The sequence below is a fragment of the Sus scrofa genome, chromosome 10 (assembly GCF_000003025.6).
Source record: "Sus scrofa isolate TJ Tabasco breed Duroc chromosome 10, Sscrofa11.1, whole genome shotgun sequence".
Classification (NCBI taxonomy): domain Eukaryota; kingdom Metazoa; phylum Chordata; class Mammalia; order Artiodactyla; family Suidae; genus Sus; species Sus scrofa.
The window spans coordinates 54,455,053-54,477,386 of NC_010452.4; the positions used below are offsets into that span (position 1 = coordinate 54,455,053).

At 36.5% G+C, this 22,334-nt stretch overlaps 1 protein-coding gene across 3 annotated transcripts in view; it reads right to left on the minus strand.

Moving 5' to 3' along the window:
• Positions 1 to 22,334, minus strand: part of PLXDC2 (plexin domain containing 2) — a 416,934-nt gene that overhangs the window by 194,753 nt on the left and 199,847 nt on the right. For all 3 annotated transcript variants that reach the window (XM_021064961.1, XM_021064962.1, XM_021064963.1), the window contains exon 4: positions 12,743 to 12,889. In XM_021064961.1, the coding sequence (XP_020920620.1) occupies positions 12,743 to 12,889 (147 nt within the window). The remainder of the gene's footprint in view (positions 1 to 12,742; positions 12,890 to 22,334) is intronic.

The window sequence follows — 22,334 nt, forward strand, 5'->3', positions numbered from 1 at the left end:
ATTTATTTAAAAATGAATTCATCAATTAATTATCAATTTATGTACATATATTTTAATATTTTATTTTTAATTCATTCAAATAATTTCATGTTTGTTTCCTGAAGCTGTCAAATAGGTGGGATGATGACGATGATTAGCAAAGGGAGATGTGAGTTATTTTATTCAAAAACAGTATAAAAACATAGGCCAAATAGGAGTTCCTGTTGTGGCCCGTGGTAAACGAATCCGACTAGGAACCATGAGGTTGTGGGTTCGATCCCTGGCCGTGCTCAGTGGGTTAAGGATCCAGCGTTGCCATGAGCTGTGGTGTAGTTTGCAGATTCGGTTCGGATCCCACGTTGCTGTGGCTGTGGTGGAGGCTGGCAACTATAGCTCCAATTAGACCCCTAGCCTGGGAACTCCATATGCTGCAGGAGCAGCCCTAGGAAAGACAAAAAAAATAAAAAATAAAAACATAGGCCAAATAAATTGGAGTCATATAATTTTCAGTTTATTTATGCCAAATATTAACTTTGAGAGGAATTACAAATTTTAAGAAAAAAATTTTGGTTTTATTTACATGGATATTTCTAGTGATACTTACTGGCTCTCATTTGATATACCTGAATAAATTATCATATTTCCAGTAATATGTATACCTCTAATAAATAAAAATTATTGAAATACCATTCTTATTTTTTATAGATAACTATGAATAAATGTAATTCCATAATAGGGATGTGACATATTCTTCCATGATGCACAAAACAATTTGACTTTCTTGAACCTGACAAAGGTCCACATAAAATTCATTCACCTATAGATGCTCAGAATAGACTATTACAGTCTTATTCTTTGTTAACCATAAGATGCATATTTTACAATCTTCTTTTAGTGGAACTAGATAGAGCTTTATTTTAAATTTTCAATGGTCCTTTCCTAATTTTTGAATGAAGTAGCATGGTTTTGGAGTCAGACAGACTTGAAATTACATCCTAGCTTTGGTACTAAGTATTGTATAATTTTATAAATCATTTAACCTCTTTAAGGCATAGTTTGCTCATCTGTAATCAAGAAATTTCTTTAAAGGGTTATTTTAAGGATCAAATGATCAACTGACACCTGGACCTTCAAAGCACCAAGTCAATGGTTAATATCATATTACGTACCTGAGTGTCTAGCATAACAATAGTTCCTTAAAACTAGTTTCCTAAACATAGTTCCCTACTTGATTCTAATAAATCGATGGAAATGATTTGATATATGTCGCTTCTAAAGCCTATGTAGGCAAATTGCCTTTCAAATGAAATCATATCACAATTAGGCATTAGGTTCCTCAGCAATGCTGGACATCCTCATTTTTGTTATATTGAAATGCTCATAACTAGTGTATTTATGGGTGATAGAAGAATGGAATTAGCATTTAATATATCAGACCTTATGCTAAGTATTTTGCCTGCATTTAGCAAGTATGAACACTAAAATTAGAAGGTGAAAGTATGACAATAGGATGTTTGTATGCAAAAAGTATCTCTCAAAAAGATACTTGATAATTACAAAAGGAAAAATAGTAAGTTTACAGTGAAGAGACAAAATCTGCAGAAATCACCTTATGCAGGTGACTGAAGTTAGTATCACCAGGGAATTCTTTTGTAGCTCAGTGGGTTAAGGAGTTGGTATTGTGGCTGCAGCAGCTTGGGGTCACTGCTGTGCCTCAGGTTTGACCCCTAGCCTGGGAACTTCTACATTCTGGGGTTACCACCCCCCCAAAAAAGTTAACATCACCAGAAAGGAGGCATAGTGACATCACATTCCTCCTGATGAGATGCATGACGAAAGACAAAGTACCATTCCCATGGTGTTCTTGCCCAAAATAGAGACCCGTGATTAATCATGAAGTAGCAAAAGACAAACCCCAAATCAGGATCGCTGTACAAAATAACTGGAGAACACTCTTCAAAATGTTAAGTTCCTTAAAGATAAAGGCGGAGAACCTGTTGTAGATTGAAGGAGACTAGGAGATTTGACAAATAAATGCAGTGTGGATCCTGGATTAGATTCTTGATTAAAAAAAAAAGGATGATTTGGGGACAATTAGCAAAATGGAATAAGGCCTACAACTAGTTAAGAGTATCACACCAACGTTAACTTCTTGGTATTGATTATTGTACCATAAGTATGTAAGGTGTTAATATTTGGGGAAGCTTGATGAAAGCTATATGGAAACTCAATAATTTTTAAGTCTGAAATTATTTCAAAAGAAAACGTTGCAAAAAAGGACAAGTAATAAATTCAAGCCATCAGAAGCAGTAGAGCCAGATTTCAATACCAAAATGGCCTGACTCCAAAACTCTTGAGTCTTGGGGACTATATCATTCTATCTTCCTTCTTTTATACCAGGTGATTCTTTTCCTACCTCTTATCCATCCAAACTTCCATAACTGTGTCTTCTAGCTGGCACTCTTAGCATTGTCCGTGATTCATTTTTTGTTCTCAGTAGACATCGTTAAGTTTTCTTTAAAATATAATAATAATGAAAATAGCCAGAAAGCTTCCAGATGCCGGAGGCAAAAGCCACACAGGGAAAGAAAATCTGAGGAAGGAACAGAGCAGCCTCCCAACAGTGTCACGTGGGTGCAGCGCGGTGAGGGCAGAGCACAACATGGTGGGGTCTTCCGCCAGGTGATGGGCACGGCCTCAACGACTCTTCTGCGCATGTTTGAGGATCTGATGCTTCCATTTCTTATCCTCCAAGGATTGATCCAGGGGCCTGTTTCTAAATTTACAGATTTTTATTTATTTGTTTATTTATTTATCCGAATCGCATGGTAATGGCCATTCACTGGTTTATTCACCTATTTAACAAATATATTCACTTATAAAAGTAACATAAACTGAAAGAGTAGCATGGTATAAAGGAGTACGTACACATGTACATATGTACAGACCTAGATGGAAAAATGTAAAGCAGTGTTTCCAAAATAAGCAACTACTTAAGAAAGAAAACGGACCACAGATAGGTGTTTACATGTGGGCAACAGCATATAAGCTGCTTCTTCTTCTTCTTCTTTTTATTTATTTATTTTTTCAGGCTGTACCTTTAGTATAGAGAAGTAAGTTCCCAGGCTAGGGGGTGAATCGGAGCTGCAGCTTCTAGCCTACACCACAGCCAGATCCAAGCCACATCTGTGTGTATGCCGCAGCTTGTGGCAGCCCTGGATCCTTAACCCACTGAGTGAGGCCAGGGATCAAACCCACATCCTCATAGAGAAAACTTTGGGTCCTTATCCTGCTGAGCCACAAGGGGAACTCCTGTACGCTCTTTGGATATACCTAAAGTGAGATCCTGCTTCTAGGCGTAAATGAGCTGAGTATATTCCAGAATATAAAGTAGTTGCATTGGGCAGGATAATTTGAAACACTTCTGCCACATAGGATTTTTTATAAAATGGCATTTTAACCAACTCTCACACTCAGGAAAGGGTGAACAGGACATGGGTCGTTAATCCAGTGACTGAAAACACTGGAAACCTAATTAAAAGATCAAAATGTTCATGGAAAGGGGCTAATCAATATGCAAATATGCAGACAAGGGAGTGGCTCCTTTTGGAAATAAAGTCCATCAATTGAATTGATTTTCGGAGCTAGAAATTCTAACTGCTTCAGCACTTTTTTCACAATAGAACTGAGAACTTAATTAACTCTGAATATTGAATGACACTCTGCATGGGACTACACATAAATTAAAACACAAAATGTAACCATTTTGCAGTTACCTGGTGCTTGCTCATAGGAACTTGAGATTAATTGAACTATCATCATATATTTTGACCTCTTACAGTACATGGTGCTCAGCAACACTTGGCTTATGGTAGCTTGCCTACATAGTGTGTCTTGAGAATTATTCAAATTCGTTATGTGACTATTTACCACTCAGGCAGGGTGCAGAGCATAAGACTGTTCAAGGGCAGAAGAGAGTAAAACAGGATTTCATAAAGAAGACCTTGCAGGGTGGGGGAGGGAGAACCAGAAGTCACTTGCAGATTTTTCATGCTCTAGAAGCCAAGTTGTGAATTCTGCCAGGCTTCTCAAACCTGAGTGTGCAGAGCAATCACTTAGGGCTCTTGGTAAAACACAGATTCTGATTCGATAGGTGCTGGGGGAAGGGGCTAAAATTCTGCATTTCTAACAGGCTCCCAGGGCTACCGAGACGGCCCCAGGAACCCCACATGGAGCATCAAGGCTTTATGTCACAGAAATAGCCTATGAAATTCTAAAACAGTGCTGTTAGAAGATACTGGCGAGCATGAAATGGATGAAAAGGATAAACAGACTTGATTCTGGATACCATCATCTCACTTCACCTGGTAGCACCCATATGACCTGAAACGTCCTATTTTAAGACGTAAAGAAGTACTTCCCAGCCAAGCACCTTTAAACCAGTGATTTGCAAAACCTCTCTGCAGCCCCAGTACACATGAGGGCAATGACATTCTGGTTAGTTCCCTGACCAGTGATCCCTAAACAGGGCAGGGCAGGAAAACGATTCCTATGAATTTATCCTTTACAATTTGAAAAGGCCCTCCCCTGCCTCAGTGGACTATAACCTTCTTTCTTGCCAATGGAAAATGACTGTTTTAAAGTTAAAGTGTTTGCACAAAGATTAGTATCCATCCTAACAGACATCTGTAACACTGTGCCAGCAGCCCACGTCTCAAGCACTGTACAAATGTTAAATCATTTCATTCTAACGACAACCTCAGAAGGTAGGTATTGTTATCATTCCCCTTGTATAGCGCAGGAAAGTGATTAATAGAGTAAATGAGAGACTTTGAGTCACGCGGCTTGTGGTTGGCAAAAGCTGGCGCTAACATCCAGGCAGCCTGTATCTAAGTCCACATGTTTAAACAGTATATCAAGCTGCCCCTCAACTGACATTGAAACAGCAGGTAAAAAACACTGACCAGCTTAAATTGGCTTTGCTTCCTTAAAACAGGTTGTTGATGAATCCAACCTGGAGTTGTTTTACAGAGACTGCACTGCACATGTGCAAGACAGGAACCTGTGTCTCCAGGCTGACTCTAGAACCAAAAATCTTTGGTTTAAGGACCTCAAAGGATAGAAATGTTGCTACTGAAGCCCTTTACAAAGTGAGAGGTCCTCGGTGAGGAAAATCCAGTTTCAGTGCAAAGGAGTTTGATGCTAGCCAAGCCAATCGGGTTCCAATTTGAAATTCCCCTAGCCCCTCAAATTGTGCCCCAGCCTTGGATCTGAGAGAAAAATCTGAGCCCTGCCTCATCTCCTCGCAATAAAGCTCTTTCCTTGCTCAAACACCCATCACAGCACTGGCTTCTATGTACATCTGGGCAGGTAGCACTTGCTTGGTAAAAATGTGTTAAAATTTGGAATTCGCTACAGGCAAAGCTCATCAGAAAAGTGACTAAATAATTCAAAACTTGACTGCAGGGTGAAACGAAAATTTAGGCCAAGTCCAATTTTAACACTTCATCCTCCTCTGCTAACAGCTCTTAGAACAAAACAAAAACAAACTTTTTATTCAGAAGTAATTTCAAATTAAAGTTACAAGAATCATACAAAGAGCCCTCTACATGATTTATGCAGATTCACCAGTATTTAACATTTTGCTATGGTTGCCAACTTCTGGATTTTTCCAAAGCTAAGTAAATCGATGCCTCTCGAAGCAGCTTTCAGGAGCTGTTCCCTTAAGACCCGTGCCTCTGAAGTTTGCCCTGCAGGTGCCTAAACTCAGCCCATTTATCAGGAGTGAAACCCACTTGGCATTTCTTCTCAGATAAGTGGCTGCATGACAAGAAGTTCCTGGCAATTTATCGTTAATTAAGAGTGGCTAACGGTGTTCTCCTTCTGGTCTCACTGACACTGGAACAGAGCATCCGCAGTGAAGAAAGGAAGAGCTACCCACTTGCTGGGGCTGGAATTCCAGGCACAGCAGAAGTTCTGATGGGAAGCCAGTTAATAAACAAGCCATGTGAGATCTTGACTATTTTGCCTAATCAGCCACCACATAAGTCATAGGCAATAATTTAGCAAGAAGAAACAGACAAAAATAAAGATATTAAAAATAGGTCTGTTATAAGTGATATCATATGGTATTTGTCTTTGTCTTTCTGGCTCATTTCACTCAGTATGAGATTCTCTAGTTCCATCCATGTTGTTGCAAATGGCATTATGTCATCCTTTTTTATGGCTGAGTAGTATTCCATTGTGTATATATACCACATCTTCCGAATCCAATCATCTGCCGATGGACATTTGGGTTGTTTCCATGTCCTGGCTATTGTGAATAGTGCTGTAATGAACATGAGTTCCCGTCGTGGCGCAGTGGTTAACGAATCTGACTAGGAACCATAAGGTTGCAGGTTCGACCCCTGCCCTTACTCAGTGGGTTAATGATCTGGCGTTGCCATGAGCTGTGGTGTAGGTTGCAGACGTGGCTCGGATCCCGCGTTGCTGTGGCTCTGGCGTAGGCCGGTGGCTCCTGCTCCGATTCAACCCCTAGTCTGGGAACCTCCATATGCCGCAGAAATAGCAAAAAAAAGACAAAAAAAAAAATTAAAAATTTTGAAATGATACTAACATATTAACTTGTCCAGGAAATCTCGATCCCACATGTCTTGTCTTTTATCTTTTACAATTTGTTTTCGCAAGAATTATGCCTACTTGCTTTTAGTTGTATTCACTCTTAAGGAACATTATATTCCATCTACATTTTGCTAAATTTTCTGTCCTACAAAACATTTTCCTTGCAAGAGAGTCCTGTGAAAGCTTTATCATTTAATACCCTCAGGATGAGAATATATTTTGCACTCATGTTATCTAAAATTAACCCTTGTTAAGTCTTCATGGGGTCCTAGAAAGATCTCAGAACAGATGATCGAAAATAGGTTGGAAAAGAAAATCTAGGATGAAAGACAGGAGTAAATGGATTTATTTATTTCACCTGAGATGTGGCTGCATGGCTGTGGGGTCCCTTTTTAGCAACCCTTACCATGATAAAAGATTAATGTGAAAACTTCCAAGAGGGTTACACAGAAACCTCAAGTATTTGCCTCACTTGTGACTTTAAAAGCTGACTAGATATTTCTCTATCTAGAATTACTTTACATTCATTATTGGTAACAGAGAATGTACAATTACCTCCTATGACTCTAACTTCATATAAAGAATGGAGAACTACTAAAGACACACTATGGAAAAATGAGATTAAATTGAACTGAAATAGGATGAACTCAAGTATGATTTTTTAAAATGAATAAAAATGAAAAAGTCTTGCTTTGAAAACTAAGGTTTACAATATGTGTAAAAATTGAACACTGTACTTCATAAGGCCACTATCTTCGAGAATTCTGAAATAATAGCTGGGGGATTTTTAACCTGTATTGTCAATGCCATCGGTGAGGAGGGACGAGATCTTTCTACGTCTGCTGGTAGAAAGTTCATGGCGTGGGATGGAACAAAGATGGCCTTTCTTTTCCATCAAAGGCCCTCACATAATACTTTCCTCAGGACAGAGAGAATTGTTCTCAAAATTGATAAAGGACTTCAGTATGATAATAGTGGCAAAAATGAATTAACTAAACCAAAATGAAGCTAGAGAGACTCATACAGACCCAACTCATCCCAGCCTGTTATTAAACAAGAAGAAAATCCTGCGAATGAAGACAAACAAGGCCAGGTTTCTGAACTGTGTATGTCTTACTTGACATGAAGCAACTCAAAAGACAGAATGCAGCAAGTTTATTCGAAGGTCAAAAAGAAAAATAAATAAAGCAACTTATTGTGAGACACTGTGAGCAGGACTCAGGCGAAAATGCGTGGTCTAGATGATAGCCTAATAGAGATGGAAAATTAAATTGCCTTCTGAGTTAATCATTTAGAAAAATAAGCACTTATCAACAGATTTTCTGGTGAACAGAAAAAAATGAAATTGTGCAAAATGAGAAAACATTCACTAAAGTCACCACGGGCATCCAAATATAGTTTTCCCAGTATCAATATTATGCAAATGTAAGACCAATGGAAATGTTAGGTCAAATGATGTTGTTTTCTTGGGGAAAAAGAAAATACCTCCAGAAAAACTAATTTTTGGTTTCTGTATATATTCAAGTAGTCTGAGGATGCCTATAGAGCAGTCCAATTTTTAAAATTTAAAACAATCCACCATCAAAAGAAAATCATGGACTTGGAGAATAGACTTGTGGTTGCCAAGGGGGAGGGAGTGGGATGGATGGGGAGCTTGGGGTTAAATGATGTAGACTCTTGCCTTTGGAATAGATTAGCAATGAGATCCTGCTGTGTAGCACTGGGAACAATGTCTAATCACTTATGATGGAGCATGATAATGGGAGAAAAAAGAATGTATACATGTATGTGTAACTGGGTCACCATGCTGTACAGTAGAAAAAAGATATAATGCATTGGGGAAATTAAAAAAAAAATAAGAGTTTCATCAAAAACCTTATCTGTTCTACGACAGAGAGTTAGGGGAACACACCTCCATTTCATTTTGCTAGTATTTCTTATATAAAGAATCAATCTTCTTACCAACATATGGAAAGATAGTCTTGCTTTTTTTAAAGCTAGGGTGTGTTTGGCAAAAACACAGTGGCAATTCTGTGGCAAAAACTTAGAGAGATTCTATAGATATAAATATATAGACATACATCTCTCTATCTATAGAGAGACTCTTAGCGATTACTTGGGAATTACCTTATTTGGGGGTGACCATTTTTTTGTTGTAAAGAATTGGGACTCTCAAATAACAGTGCCTTACTATCTCACCGTTACTTGTGTTTTCAGCGTCCTTTAACATCTATTGCGTTTTTACGTTTTTTATGCTTGAAACTGCACCGCAGGGGAGTCAAAGCAGGCATTTTCCTCTTTGTTCCAGGTTATAAAATTGAGGTGCAGAGAGGCCAGAATCTGAGCAAATGAGTTTTGGAGCCAAGGTCTCATAACCTCTATGACCCAGACTCCTTCCCCTGGGACAGTGGTACTCCTCTGAAGTTGTGAATCAGAATTTTATAAACTATGGATTCAAAAGTCAAAATAATTCCACTTTGTCTGGTTGTTCAAACTGTATGCCCAGCAATAAATTAAATTATATGGATCTAAAAGTATAGAAGAAAATCTCGGAATTGTGGAATTTGAAGGTTCTCATAGAGGGAAAGAAAGAAGTATGGACTGGTTCCTACTCAGAAACTGCTGGATCTGTAACCTGATTAACTGTGGACTTTGAATAAGGAAGGAAAAAACCAGATAAGTACCAGTGTTTGAATGTAAAGTGACTGGTTGGTTCCTTGTCCTATGATGGCGACTTAAATTTTTCACTTTCCTTTATCTATGAAGACATGCTTTACCCTTTAATGTGTCCAGCTGCAAAACTAGGTTTCAATATCAGTTTTTACTGCAAATATGATTTAAGAAATGTTATTTAAACCAAAAGAACAATGGGGAGATTTAAATTAAAAAAGGACTACAGTGAGATCTGAAAGGACAGATCGAATTACCATACAGTGTAATCAAATTACCATATACATACATATATACATATATAACATAAACACTAATCCTTTCAGTTTAGAGTGTAAAAAGGAAAGAGAAATCAGTGTTTCCCACGTGAAAAATGTGAAGTAGGGGACCTGTAAGTTTGACTCTGCTCTGAAAGTGTGATGTTATTATGGATACGAGAAAAGGGAAAACTTACTCTATTTCCACATTCCTCCTTTTCTAGAATATTAATTTAAGATTCCAAATACTGTTCGGAGAACATTTATAACTGATGGCGATGAAGGGGAAAACATTTCTTTAAAAAATTATGTAGGGATAACCTGACCCCCTTGCTGTACAGTGGGAAAATTTAAAAAATTATAAAAAAAAAAATTATGTTTGCATGTCAGACACTCCTTCCTTTCCTCTGACCCATCCTGAGGAAGCTGGGAACCAGGAGGAAAGCTATATCCTCAGGAAATCCAGTTTTCTGCTCTTTCACATCAGTTCCTGTTTGTCCAGGGCTGGATTAGTTCACAACTGCCCTTGAGTTATCCCCTCAGCTGGGTCTTTCTATTCTCTCCCTTTTTTTTTTTTTTTTTTTTTTGGTTTAATTTGTTGACGAGAAAGGAGGCCCCTGGGTATGCAAATTATATCATGTGTGATAAGATTTTAAAAACTCCCCTCTTCAAAGGGCTTCAACTTAAATCCTGTTTCCAGGCAAAGTACCAGAAAGGATTATGATGATTATGGTATCATGGAATCTAATCAATAAACTGGATCATTGTTTCTCATTTGCCATTTTTCCTGTGGTTAAGCCTCTCAATAATATCACAGGGGAGAGTAGCTGTGGCTGGGTGCCTGTGTGGAGAAGGGCAGGGGTGGGATGGGGGGAAGAGGGTATATGAGGGCATTACTGAGCCCCTGGTCATAACACTATCTTAACACCACAATTCTGTCATCATCTCCAAAACCTGGTTCGACTCCAAGGATGCCATAATAGAAAGGGAGCCCAGAGAACAAGGCAGGATTGGAAAGATGAAGTGGCCAATTGAAGAAGTATTAAAACATGGGTCACTCTGTTCTACTTTTTTTTTTTTTAAGGAGGACAACACCTTTAGTTTCATTTTAATCAAATCACAACTGTCTTTTCCAAATGTTGCAAAGTGCATCTATAATTTTCTATTATAAACCCACTTTTCAAAAGGTTTCCTTCGACATTACAGCAAGTCCCCCTTTTTTAAACAGAGGAATATTCCCAAATCCTTCCTTAAGTGAAAATAAGAGCCCCATTCCAGTAAATGGCAGTACATGAAATTACAGTAGAGCAGACACTTGAAAGGATCGCCAAGAAGGCAATTTAGAAATCTTCAAACTAATATTTAACAGGCAGACTTCTGAAAGAATGTAGAAAAATCTTATAAAATATTCTAGGAAGTATATTTCTAAGTTCTAAGGTATAAAACTTACTTGAATGCGTACAAGTCACAAATTTTTCCAATTAAAAAATGAACCAAGTAATATTATGAATTCTATTATTATAAATGAAGTTGTGTACCTGGTTGTGAGTGTGTGTGTGTGTGTGTGTGTGTGTGTGTGTGTGTGTGCATAAACTTCTTTCTCTGCCTACAGACATCACCTACAGCAGCTGACACCAGACCTGGGCCACTTTATGGTACCTCCATGTGGATACGACGATGTTCAAACTCTTACAAAGTATATTTACACTTTTACGCACTGTAACATAGTGGGAAGACTGTCAAATATGATAAATTCCTGATAAACACGATCCTGATCTAGTCTTCCTCATCCTCTCTTCTTTTGAAGATCTGTTCTAAACCAGACAGTGCATCATTTCTGAATCGGTCACTTTCCATGAGACTGCTTGAATATGGATGGAAAGGAAAAAGGATGATGGAATTCGGCAAAGGGAAGTGACTACTTCATTTGCTTCTCAGCCTCAATGAATCATCACGGTGAATTAGAATTAATTTCCATTTTAACTGTGAGAAGTCAATCTCCTTACATAGGGAGGGAATCCGGATATACACAGTGAAGGCTGTTGGTCAAATTTTTTGATATTTTACATGCATCAAGTCACTGCCTCTTTAAAGCAGATCAGCCATTATGCTAGTAGTATTATCTTTGTATCGGTCATGGCAATAGCACTTGAAAGATTAAAATAATTTTGTTTTCTCTTTGAGTCATGCTAAACTGAATAAGACATGGCTTCGTGGATAGTACGATCACCACTATAATCAATGGCAACAAAACTAAATAACTTTTAAAATGTTAAATCAGGCATCACCTTTGACAAACTGATTATCAAAGAACATTCTGAGAACCAAATGTGATGACTTTTACACATGCATTTTGAATGGGGAATTGACTGCCTAGGTTAACACCTGAGTCACACCACTTACTAGAAGGAGACTCTTAGATAGGTTATTTGATTTTTCCAGGATTCAGTTCTCTTATCTGCAATACCTAGAGGGTAATAATACTTAAATCATAGAATTATTGTGAAGATTGAAAAGGCTAATCCATGCAAGCATTCAACCTGATGCATAAGAACAGGCTATCAGTGACTATGTAAGCTAAGGGAAGCCTATATTAATTCTCCTGTCACCTCAGTATATAGACGCAGAGGCTGTGTCTCAGAATAGCTACATTATTTATTGAATGAACCACCACTGGTAAATGATTCAAGCCTAGGCTTAAAATATTTTGGGAGGCTTCTAGATTTAATTATTTTCTTTTATATAAAACTTCTTCACTTAAATTCATAATTTAGTCTACATGTGTTATTTGAATCAGAAATGTTTCTGGTTAAATCTTTTTCAGACGATGAGTAATAAACTCATGTAAAATGGAAGATAGTAAATTAATGTGATTTTGTAAAATGTTCTCTAAATGCATGGATTATAAGAAGACTGAAAATCATCCAAGCTAAGTCTCAACTCTGAATTGACTATGCACTCATCATACTTACTGGAAAAAATAATCATTAATTAAATTAATAAATTAATGGATTAATTAATGGCGGTGTCTCAAAAGAATTTTTTCTCATTTTCTATAACACTGTAATGCAATTATTAGTCTAAGCTGCAACTGCAGAACTAAATATACTTGATACAACTTGCTGTATTATGATTACAACAACATTCATATGCTAATTAAAGCAAACATTTGCTCACCGCAGAAAAAAAGAATCTCAAAATGTCAAAGCACTTACTGCAGCTTGCCGATGAGTATTGGACAATATTCCATGAATCTTCACTTTGTCCTTTTCCATTTGGTCTATGTTCACCCACAGATCCCGACTGGCAGAATCGGATGGACCATATATCCGAGATATATAGTAGTTATGATCTGTGTCCTCCTGGAAAATGGAGAATAATACACATCAAGAATAATACACATCAATACAGGCAGTACAGATGGATTTTGAGGGTATTGTGCTAAGTGAAGTAAGTCAGACAGAGAAAGATAAATAGCATGTGATATCACTTACATGTGGATTATAAAAAAAGCCAAACTCATGGAAACAGAGATTCGAACGGTGGTTACCAGGGGTTTGAAGTCGGTGCAGTGGAAGATGTTGATCAAAGGGTGCAAACTTCCAGTTGTAAGAGGGTTAAGTTCTGGAATCTAATGCACAGCATGTAGCAATACTGTAGTATATACTTGAGAGATGCTAAGAGAATAGATCTTAAATGTTCTCGCCGTGAGAATGAAAGGGTATCATGTGACATCAGGGAGATGTTAGCTCATGCTATGATGGTTAGCTTTTGCAATATATAAGTGTATCAAATCAACATGTTGTAGACCTTAAGATTACACAATGTTATATGTCAACTATATCTCAATAAAGGTAGAAAAAAAAAGAAAATCATTTATTTCAGTGACTACTCAGTACTAACTAAATTTGCCTAAAGCATTCTAATTTCTACTTAGAATGTAAAAAAGTATATTTAACTTAGGACTATGGCTTCTTGAAACCTCTCCATTTTATTTTGCTCTTTCTGTAAAGTTGTTTAAAAAAAAAAATTCTTTACCCTAAAAACGAGAGTGTGTCAGAATTGTGGCAAGCAAAGATAGAGGCACTCATATGTGGTTGTTGCTATAAGCTTGTGCTGATATTTACTACTATTTAAAATAGCACCTCTCAGATGAATCTACTTCCAGCATTTCTTTTCAGGAGAATTTACAATGCAACATTTAATGGATTTTTCCTTCACATGAGTTACATTTGTGTAATACCTTTTTTGGTCCTAAGATCAAAAAATATTTTCCTTCCTTCTGACCCCTCATTTTAAAGGGAACACTTAAATCATTATATACTAAACTTATCTAATTTACAGTTATGTACAGAGTTCCATTAAAAAGAAGAAAAAAAGCCTTCCAAAAAAAAAATGAGATGTTCCTAAAATTCATAAAAAAGAAACAAAAATGGAGTTCCCGTGGTGGCGCAGTGGTTAACGAATCCGACTAGGAACCATGAGGTTGCGGGTTCCATCCCTGGCCTTGCTCAGTGGGTTAACGATCCGGCGTTGCCGTGAGCTGTGGTGTAGGTCACAGACACGGCTCGGATCCCGCATTGCTGTGGCTGTGGCCGGAGGCTACAGCTCCAATTGGACCCCTAGCCTGGGAACCTCCATATGCCACTGGAGCAGCCCAAGAAATAGCAAAAAAAGAAAAAAGAAAAAAAAAAAAAAAAAGAAACAAAAATGATCCTGTTGAAATTGAAGTGTTAGTACTCTTCAAAATAGCCAAATAAATTAAGTATCCTCTAAGGAAAGTGAATTAGATTTTAAAAATATAAAACTAATAGGCCTCCTTAGAATAAACTCTCGTATAAATGAAACAGAGGCAAATGAATAGTCTGTGTACGATAGTCTTCCCTAAAACAGTAATGTTAGGGCTCTCTAACTGCTGCTCAAACAGAAATGTCACTTTTGAAACTAGCATTTTCTGAAAACCTCAACTATAATTACTATTGAGTGACAACAAAGTCAAACTTCTCCTCCTTAAACTGGGATTGTATTAGGCTCTGCTTTCATTTAATGAGCCTAGAAATTGAGATAATACATTCTTTTCCTATAATTTGAGTTGTTGAATTTCTATTTTTATTTGAATTCTCATTATTGATATCAACATAGTGTCTGCCACAAAACCTTTATATTTCACGTCTCTCACTCAATAAAGAGATTTAAATGTTTTAAAAGGCGATTTCACTGAGGAACACCCAGAAAAAGTTTGTTTTACCATGAAATGTAATTGTGCTTATCGATTTGAGGAGTCATTCAAAAGAACATAGTTAAAAACATTTACATATATATAAGGTTAATGTTTAGTGAACAGAGGTTCTAGGATGTGAATGTTAAAGTTTAGGATGGAATTTTGTCTAATGCTTTTATTATCTAAGCGCTAATTAAATAAACATAATTATTCTTGAAATCCAGTCCAAATGATAATCCCATGTATCTTTCCTCAAGCCATCAAGAGATATTTCTATATCTAGCTAGCTAGCTAGCTTGCTACGACTATCTAACAGAAAGGGATATTCTAAACAATATTCTAAATAGAACTTGCCTCATCACTAAAAGAAAAAATATGATCCCACATGTAAATTTTGAGAAATGTGATTAAATTGTTAACAGTAAATTTCTTAAAAAATAAAGACCCTAGGAAAACCTCCAATGGAATTCTAGGTATCACAAATAAATTATGTGTATTCCCCAAGATGAAGGGTAAGAAAGGTCTGCAGAGAAAGAAGAAAAAAGGAGATACAAAGAAAGAAGTAGGAATAAGATTCTGTGAAACTCAAGAGAGCTTCTATCCTCATGGTTCTCCAGCTCTCCCTTCCAGAACAAGATGATACTGATTGCCTGGGTTCTACGAGGGTAACAGGCATTGTGGTTGTGTCTTCAGCTTCTTCCCATTGTCTGGTGCTTCACCACTGGAAGCTTTCAGCAGTGAGTACCCCTCTTTGAACTGGGCACAAGCCATTCTGCAAGTGTCATTCCGCTGGCAACCATGGTATTGGCATGACAAGCATATCACCTAAGAAGGATCTATTAGTGTGACATCCAGGAGATCAGGTAGAAAGGAGATAATTTCCCTGATTCTTATTGTCACCATTTTGCTACCAAGAGGAAACTCTGTTTGAAGATAAAACAAACATAGATATGGACAGAATCATAAATAATGCAAAGAAAAGGCTGGATCCCTGACCAAGTATATCTAAGTGTGCCAACTTTTGGGCTTGTTCAACCACATAAACGAACCATTAAATCTCTTCTATTTTCAAAACACCCTGAGCAAAAGTTATTATCAACCAAAAGAATGCTAACTGACAAACAAGTTTCCCTAACTTGCATGAAAAGAGACATAACTTAAGCAACACTGAAAAAGATAAACCTTATAAATTTATAAGATTTATAGACCTGGATAAAAAGACATCTCCAGTTTGAAACTGGTATTCTAGCTAATCACACAGAAGTAATGACAACTTGTATCTAACCTCTATCAAGTCTGAATAACAAACAATGATTCATTCACTTTTTCAATGAATGGTAAAATATTCAATACGCTTAAATTAAAAATATATTGGAGTTCCTGTCGTGGCTCAGTGGTTAATGAATCCGACTAGGAACCATGAGGTCTCAGGTTTGACCCGTGGCCTTGCTCAGTGGGTTAAGGATCCCGCGTTGCCTTGAACTGTGGTGTAGGTTGCAGACACGGCTCCAGCGTTGCTGTGGCTCTGGCGTAGGCTGGTGGCTACAGCTCCTACTCGACCCCCCTAGCCTGGGAACCTCCATATGCCATGGGGGGGGGGCTAGAAAAGGCAAAAAGACAAAAAAGAAAAAACTAATAAAATTAAAAATCTATTTTTTTCTCCCTATTGTTGGTATTTTTATAATGGCAACACTGAGGTAAGAGATATAATCTTTAGGTAAATTATGTAATAGATTCTACATTGCAATTATACAGTTTCCGAATAGACATTTTCTTTAAAATTACAAATTTTCAGTATAAAATTCAGTATTTGTTGCAATTAATATATCAAAAATGACTTTGATATTTATCTTAACCCCTAAATCTTTGTAATTAATCAAGACACAGTCTTGAGGCTAACATAAAGAATGAGTATCATTATGCTAAACAATGGATTATCTTCAAAAATATACACTTTTGTAAATAATTAGTGATACGGCTATATGAACAAATATACACCTTCATATTCACTTAAATCAGAGCTTCTCAGAACAACACCACATCTTTGAAAATGCTGAAAGCTAAAACGTTTTGACTTCTTGCTGTTTGACTTCTATAGCCCAAGCTTGCCAAGTTGTCATGGCAACTTTTATTCAAAGAGGAAGACAATTTATTGTTTACCTAGGAATTTAGAGACAGAAGTTGTTAAATTCCTGGAGAGGTATTTGGCTCAGTTATTCAGGAAAGCCATAAAGTGGATATCTCCAAAATATGACATTTTAGCACTACTAAATTATTCAAACCACATCATGTACTTTATAAGAGTAATGGTACTTAAAGCTTTGTCAAAAGCCACTTCAGGCACAAAGATTTTCCTATTCTGTTCAAAAAGCAAACTATTTCTAACATCATAGAAAATAAAACAAAACACTACTGTGATATGCCTACTTGCCAATTCATTTAGGAAACCAACTGTTACTGAAAGGAGATGACACAGTAGGTAGCTATAAATCCTATAAATCCATGCTTCTCAAACATGTCTAGAAATGTGCAGTTATAAAAAGAGGACATACACAAAAAAATACAGAGAAAAAGTCATCATAGCTGTAGCCTAACCATTCTGCAACAGTTTACACAATTCCTAACCTAAATGTTGTCTTCTTATCATAGGGGTTTTGTTGATTTCATGTTGGATAATTTTTATGGATGTCTCACATTGCCTTATGCAGTAATAGTACCTGAACTCTAAATTCATTTCATTAAGCATTTTTTTTTTAAATCAAGAATATATTGTATGAAAATCACTGTGGTGGTCATTTGAGATATATGTATGTATGAAGTTAATCAAAGTGCTTAGGTAAAGTTATTTGGTTATCTTTCAAAGGTAGTTTTATAATAAACAAAGAAATATCACAATTTGAATGGTTCTTGACAGGTGTTAATATATACCAAATATGTTACAGTCTTACGTAAGTGATTTCACAAAGGCCGTACAGTACAGTTAAGGTAAAGTTATTTTAAAATATTACTTTGAGTACGTGAAACTCCTCAGACAAAGAGTAAAATAATAGTGATCTAAAAAAAATCACATTGATAAAGAAACCGAAAGGACGTGATCAAATAACAAAAGGAGAAAAAGAGTGAGCTGGCAATATGCAGGAAGATAACAGAGATAAAATCATAAGTAATAACAAGAGCAGAATAAATGTGACTAGTTTATCCTGCTAATGACCAATCAGGACACAGAAAACAGTCTTGATAAATGTACACAAGAGGAAATGGAAAAGAATAATTAAGTATACATTTAAAATAGATTATCAAGTTATTTTAAAAACATATACATGTATTTATATTTAAAAAATAATTTGATATCTATTTTTTATATGTATTAAATATATATACACATACAGTTGGCTTGGACAAGTTTTTTTAAAGTGTATTAGAAGAACATTTTTTATGAGATAAAGATGAATCTTTTACACCATGTCTCAAGTAAATTTGCAATAAAAATTTCAAATTTTCATATTCATATTAAGAAATTTTCTGGTATGATTGCTCATAGATTTAAAAAAAAGAATCAATAGAGTTATAGGCATCTAGCAAGACAAATCAAGTCATTTATAAAGGGTAAAAACCCTTGTGGATAGTCTGAAACTTCTCCATAATATCTAGTAGAAACCATGGTTGTACAAGCTAAGAGAAGGAAATTGTGATTCAAGGAATTTTTGCCCAAACTGTAATTTAAGTATAAAGGCAACAAATATATTTCTAATACATATAAATACAGGGGAATTGTACCATAAACAAGACTTTCTTAAAAATGGAACACCTAATTATACAATCAAATCAACTGAGGGATGAATCAAACATGGTCACAGGAACAGAGAAGTTGTCATGTTGATTAGTTCCAGATGAGAAGATCTGGAGAGTATTTTTCCCCTTAATTTACTACTTGAATTTTTAAAATCAACATCATATATAACCACTTTCTTTTGTTTTTCTTCACATAAAGCATTAACAAATCTGTGAAGAAGCTTAAAAACTACTAATCGTTGATTCTTTGGAATCAAACCACCAAACCACCATATATCAAGAGGCAAAAGTCCATACAGATAATATAGAATATCTGTAATATAGAATATCTATAATATAGAATATCTGTAATATAGAATATCTTAATACGAATATGAAAATATGAAAAGTGCTTAAGGAAGACTCCTTTAACACACTATAAATTAGATAGTCTAGATACTCATACTCAAGGCAGACTTTCCAGGTCAGTAACTTAAAACTGCTCTGCGAAATAGCTGATATATACATTTCCATTAAACTTTTCTTTAAAATACTGGTTTCAATAACCTAACTGAGGTAGAGTGAAATTTTTCACTATTTAAGGTGTGAAATCAGAGTTGATAGAGACATGAAAATATTCACTTCTAAAGTTTGAGCTAGAGATTGCTTAGAGTTTGAATCTTTAGAAAATGATTTTTTGTTTTAAGCATTTTCTAGAAGCATTGCTGAATCATCTCTCTTTGTTCACTCATTTGTGCAGAAATAGTTTGTTTCATGTCTATAAGATACAATGTATTTTTAGTGAGAAACATTCTGATAGAATAAATGGGAGGTGAGCTGAAGAAGTCTTGGACAGCACTGCTGCATCGTGACAACGTCTACACTTTTTCCTTTTTGTAATTATCCCAGTATTCCCTGCAGGTTTATTTCTGGGAATATTTTTAAGGCTCTCAAAAAGAGGCCGTAGGCTGAGATGCAGGTACATTCTGGCAAAGTTGTGGGTAGAGGATGGAAGGCAGGGAAGAACTAGAGGGGTGGGAAATGAAAGCGTGGACAGAAACATTAAACTTGCAGGCAGGTGATCTGCACTCTTGTTCTCACAGACTTGGTCACTGATAAGTTCTGTCACTTGAGTGAAGTCAATTATGCCTTCAGTTCATTTCAGTGGACTGAAAGTGTCAACTTCCCTGCACATACAATTCCCCTCTTGTCAGAGGTAAAATCACACAGCGGCAGGCAGGAGCTGCCCAGCGGAATGTGGGGTGGTTCCCAGCTGATCTGGGAGCATCAGAGACATCATGAGACAAGGAGGAGACCACACGGAAAGAGAGAGGAGATAAAAATCCCACCTGGGCCCCTATGTTTCCCAAATACATTAGAAGAAGGTGACCTACGGGGACATGGTATAGAAAGATAGGTCATATGAGTGTCTCTATTAATAAAAAGCCAGTGATGGTATTTAGCTTTCTTTCACTGGGTTGCCAAAGAATGAAAAAAAATATATATAATGATGTATACAGTTAAGATTGATTATCAAATTATAATTTCTTTCACTGGGTTGCCAAAGAATGAAATTAGACCAATGGATTTAAACACATTTGAATAGCTTATGAACAGAATATAAAGGATTATGAAATCAACCCCACACAATTTCAGCATGATACAGGAACAATTACATATTATCTTCAAATAGCCTTCAGTATACATTAGCAAGTGCTGCTGAAATGCCCTCTTCAGACACTCAGAACAATTACATGGAATACAATTCAATTTACTGTTACAGTGTAAGAAGAATTAAAATCAATTCCTCTGTCTCCTGATGATTATATCGGATTATTGTACCAGTTCTCATTATACATATCTTTTATATATTTTCAGTTGCTCACAGATGCCTTTGCTAGTTCTCTAAGCATTTTTACCTCCTTCATCTATTTATAGGAAGGTCTATCCCTCTAGCAATATCTTGTCCATGATTCTTTGTAAGCATTATTTATATTATCAATTCCTCACAAGAGTGTAGTACGTTAAGTGGCCTCCAAGAATGTTAGATTAGTTGGGATGTGTGTGTGTGTGTGTGTGTGTGTGTGTGTGTGTAAATTCATTGTGAGGTCAGATTATTATGTGACATATAAAATATGAGATTCCAGTAATATCTCCTAGTAATAAAATCTCTTAGATGAGATAGTTTCTCATGCTATGCAGAGAAAGGGATACTGTATGGCCAAGTAAACATAACACACTTATTTATGATCTTTCAAAATAAAAACAAAATCAAAGCTCTAAAATTCAATTAAGTGATTGCCTATATCTCCAGGCATTTTTAGAATATGTTGGTATGTGTTTGTGTTGACTCATTTGCTAAATGAAACAAACAGCATTTTCCACCTGGATATAACACACTTATTTGCTCCTAGTAGAAACTTTTAACCTTTGCAAGAATGGACCTGGGGGAGTATTCCCAGTCTTTGAGTGTTGCGAAGCGACAGGCCATAGAGAGAATCTGGGGCAGTTTTGAGTGAATTAACTTCTCAATTCATCTTTTATATACAAGCAACTGATCCCCAATCAAAAAGTGGCCACTAAAGAGGCTCACTGCCAACTTACAAAGGATCTCTGAAGGCTCCAAAAACCTAGGGAAAAAATATATGTGTGAAAAACGTTTTAAAATATCTATGCAATTTCTATTAAAACGCACAAAAACAGCATTACAATAACATAGCTCAAAGGATATTTGCTTTGAAGTATAGCTTCAGCCTCTAAATAGCCACTGAAGTCTGGACTTTACTCTTAGGCTATACAAGAAATTAAATTAGGTGTCTCTTAAAATGCCTTTCAACTAAAATTCTGAGATCCTAAAGCCACAAGGCAAATTGGAAGAAACGGCTAGGAGTGAGTCAGAAGACTGCTTTATTTGATACTCATCAGAAGAAATACAAGTGTGGAGTTTGAAGAATCAGCAGAGGTAGCTAGTTACAGTACCATTTCAACAGATACTTAATCATCTTTGCTGATAAGGGGTAGACTGGCCCCAAGATTAGAGGCAAATTAACAGACTTGCTGTGAGGAGTGCAAGCATCCTGGGGCCATGATGCACTGTCTATGCAAACTGAAAAAATCACAGGTCTTAAACTGTGTGCATTATTTTTCAAATGCACAATATACTGTGATGTCTAAAATGTGTGATCATTTTACAGCGTCACTGAACTTCCCTGTAATTCTTGGCATGGTGTATTTTTCCAATCAACTTGAAAGAAACAGCAGTGGTGTGAGGGACCTCAAAATGTTCTGATAATCAAAAAAGACCATCATAATTTAAAAGTTTGTATGTTTTTTATTCTAGATGTAGCTTTCATGATGAGGCAGGAACTTGGGTACTATAAACACACTCTCTTAATCTGCTCAGGCTGCCATAACAAAAGATCACAGATTGAGTGGCTTCAACAATAAAGCCACTTAAGAGTCTGGGAAGCCCAAGATCAAGGTTCTGGCTGATTTGGTTTCTGTGAAAGCTCTCTTCCTGGCTTGTAGATGGCTGCCCTCTCACTATGTCCTCAAAGGGCTGAGACAAAGTTATTTAAAGTGTCTCCTCCTCCTCTTATAAGGACACCAATTCCCTTGGATTAGGGGCCCACTCTTATAACCTCATTTAATCTTAATTACCTCCTTAAGGCCCTATTCCAAATTTAGCCATGTGGGGGGTTAGGGCTTCAACATATGAATTTAGGGGGGACAGAATTCAGTCCACAGCACATACACAAATTTCCTTCATTAAGTCCGGATTTGTAAAAAAATCCCTAGATTTATTATCTTTGAAA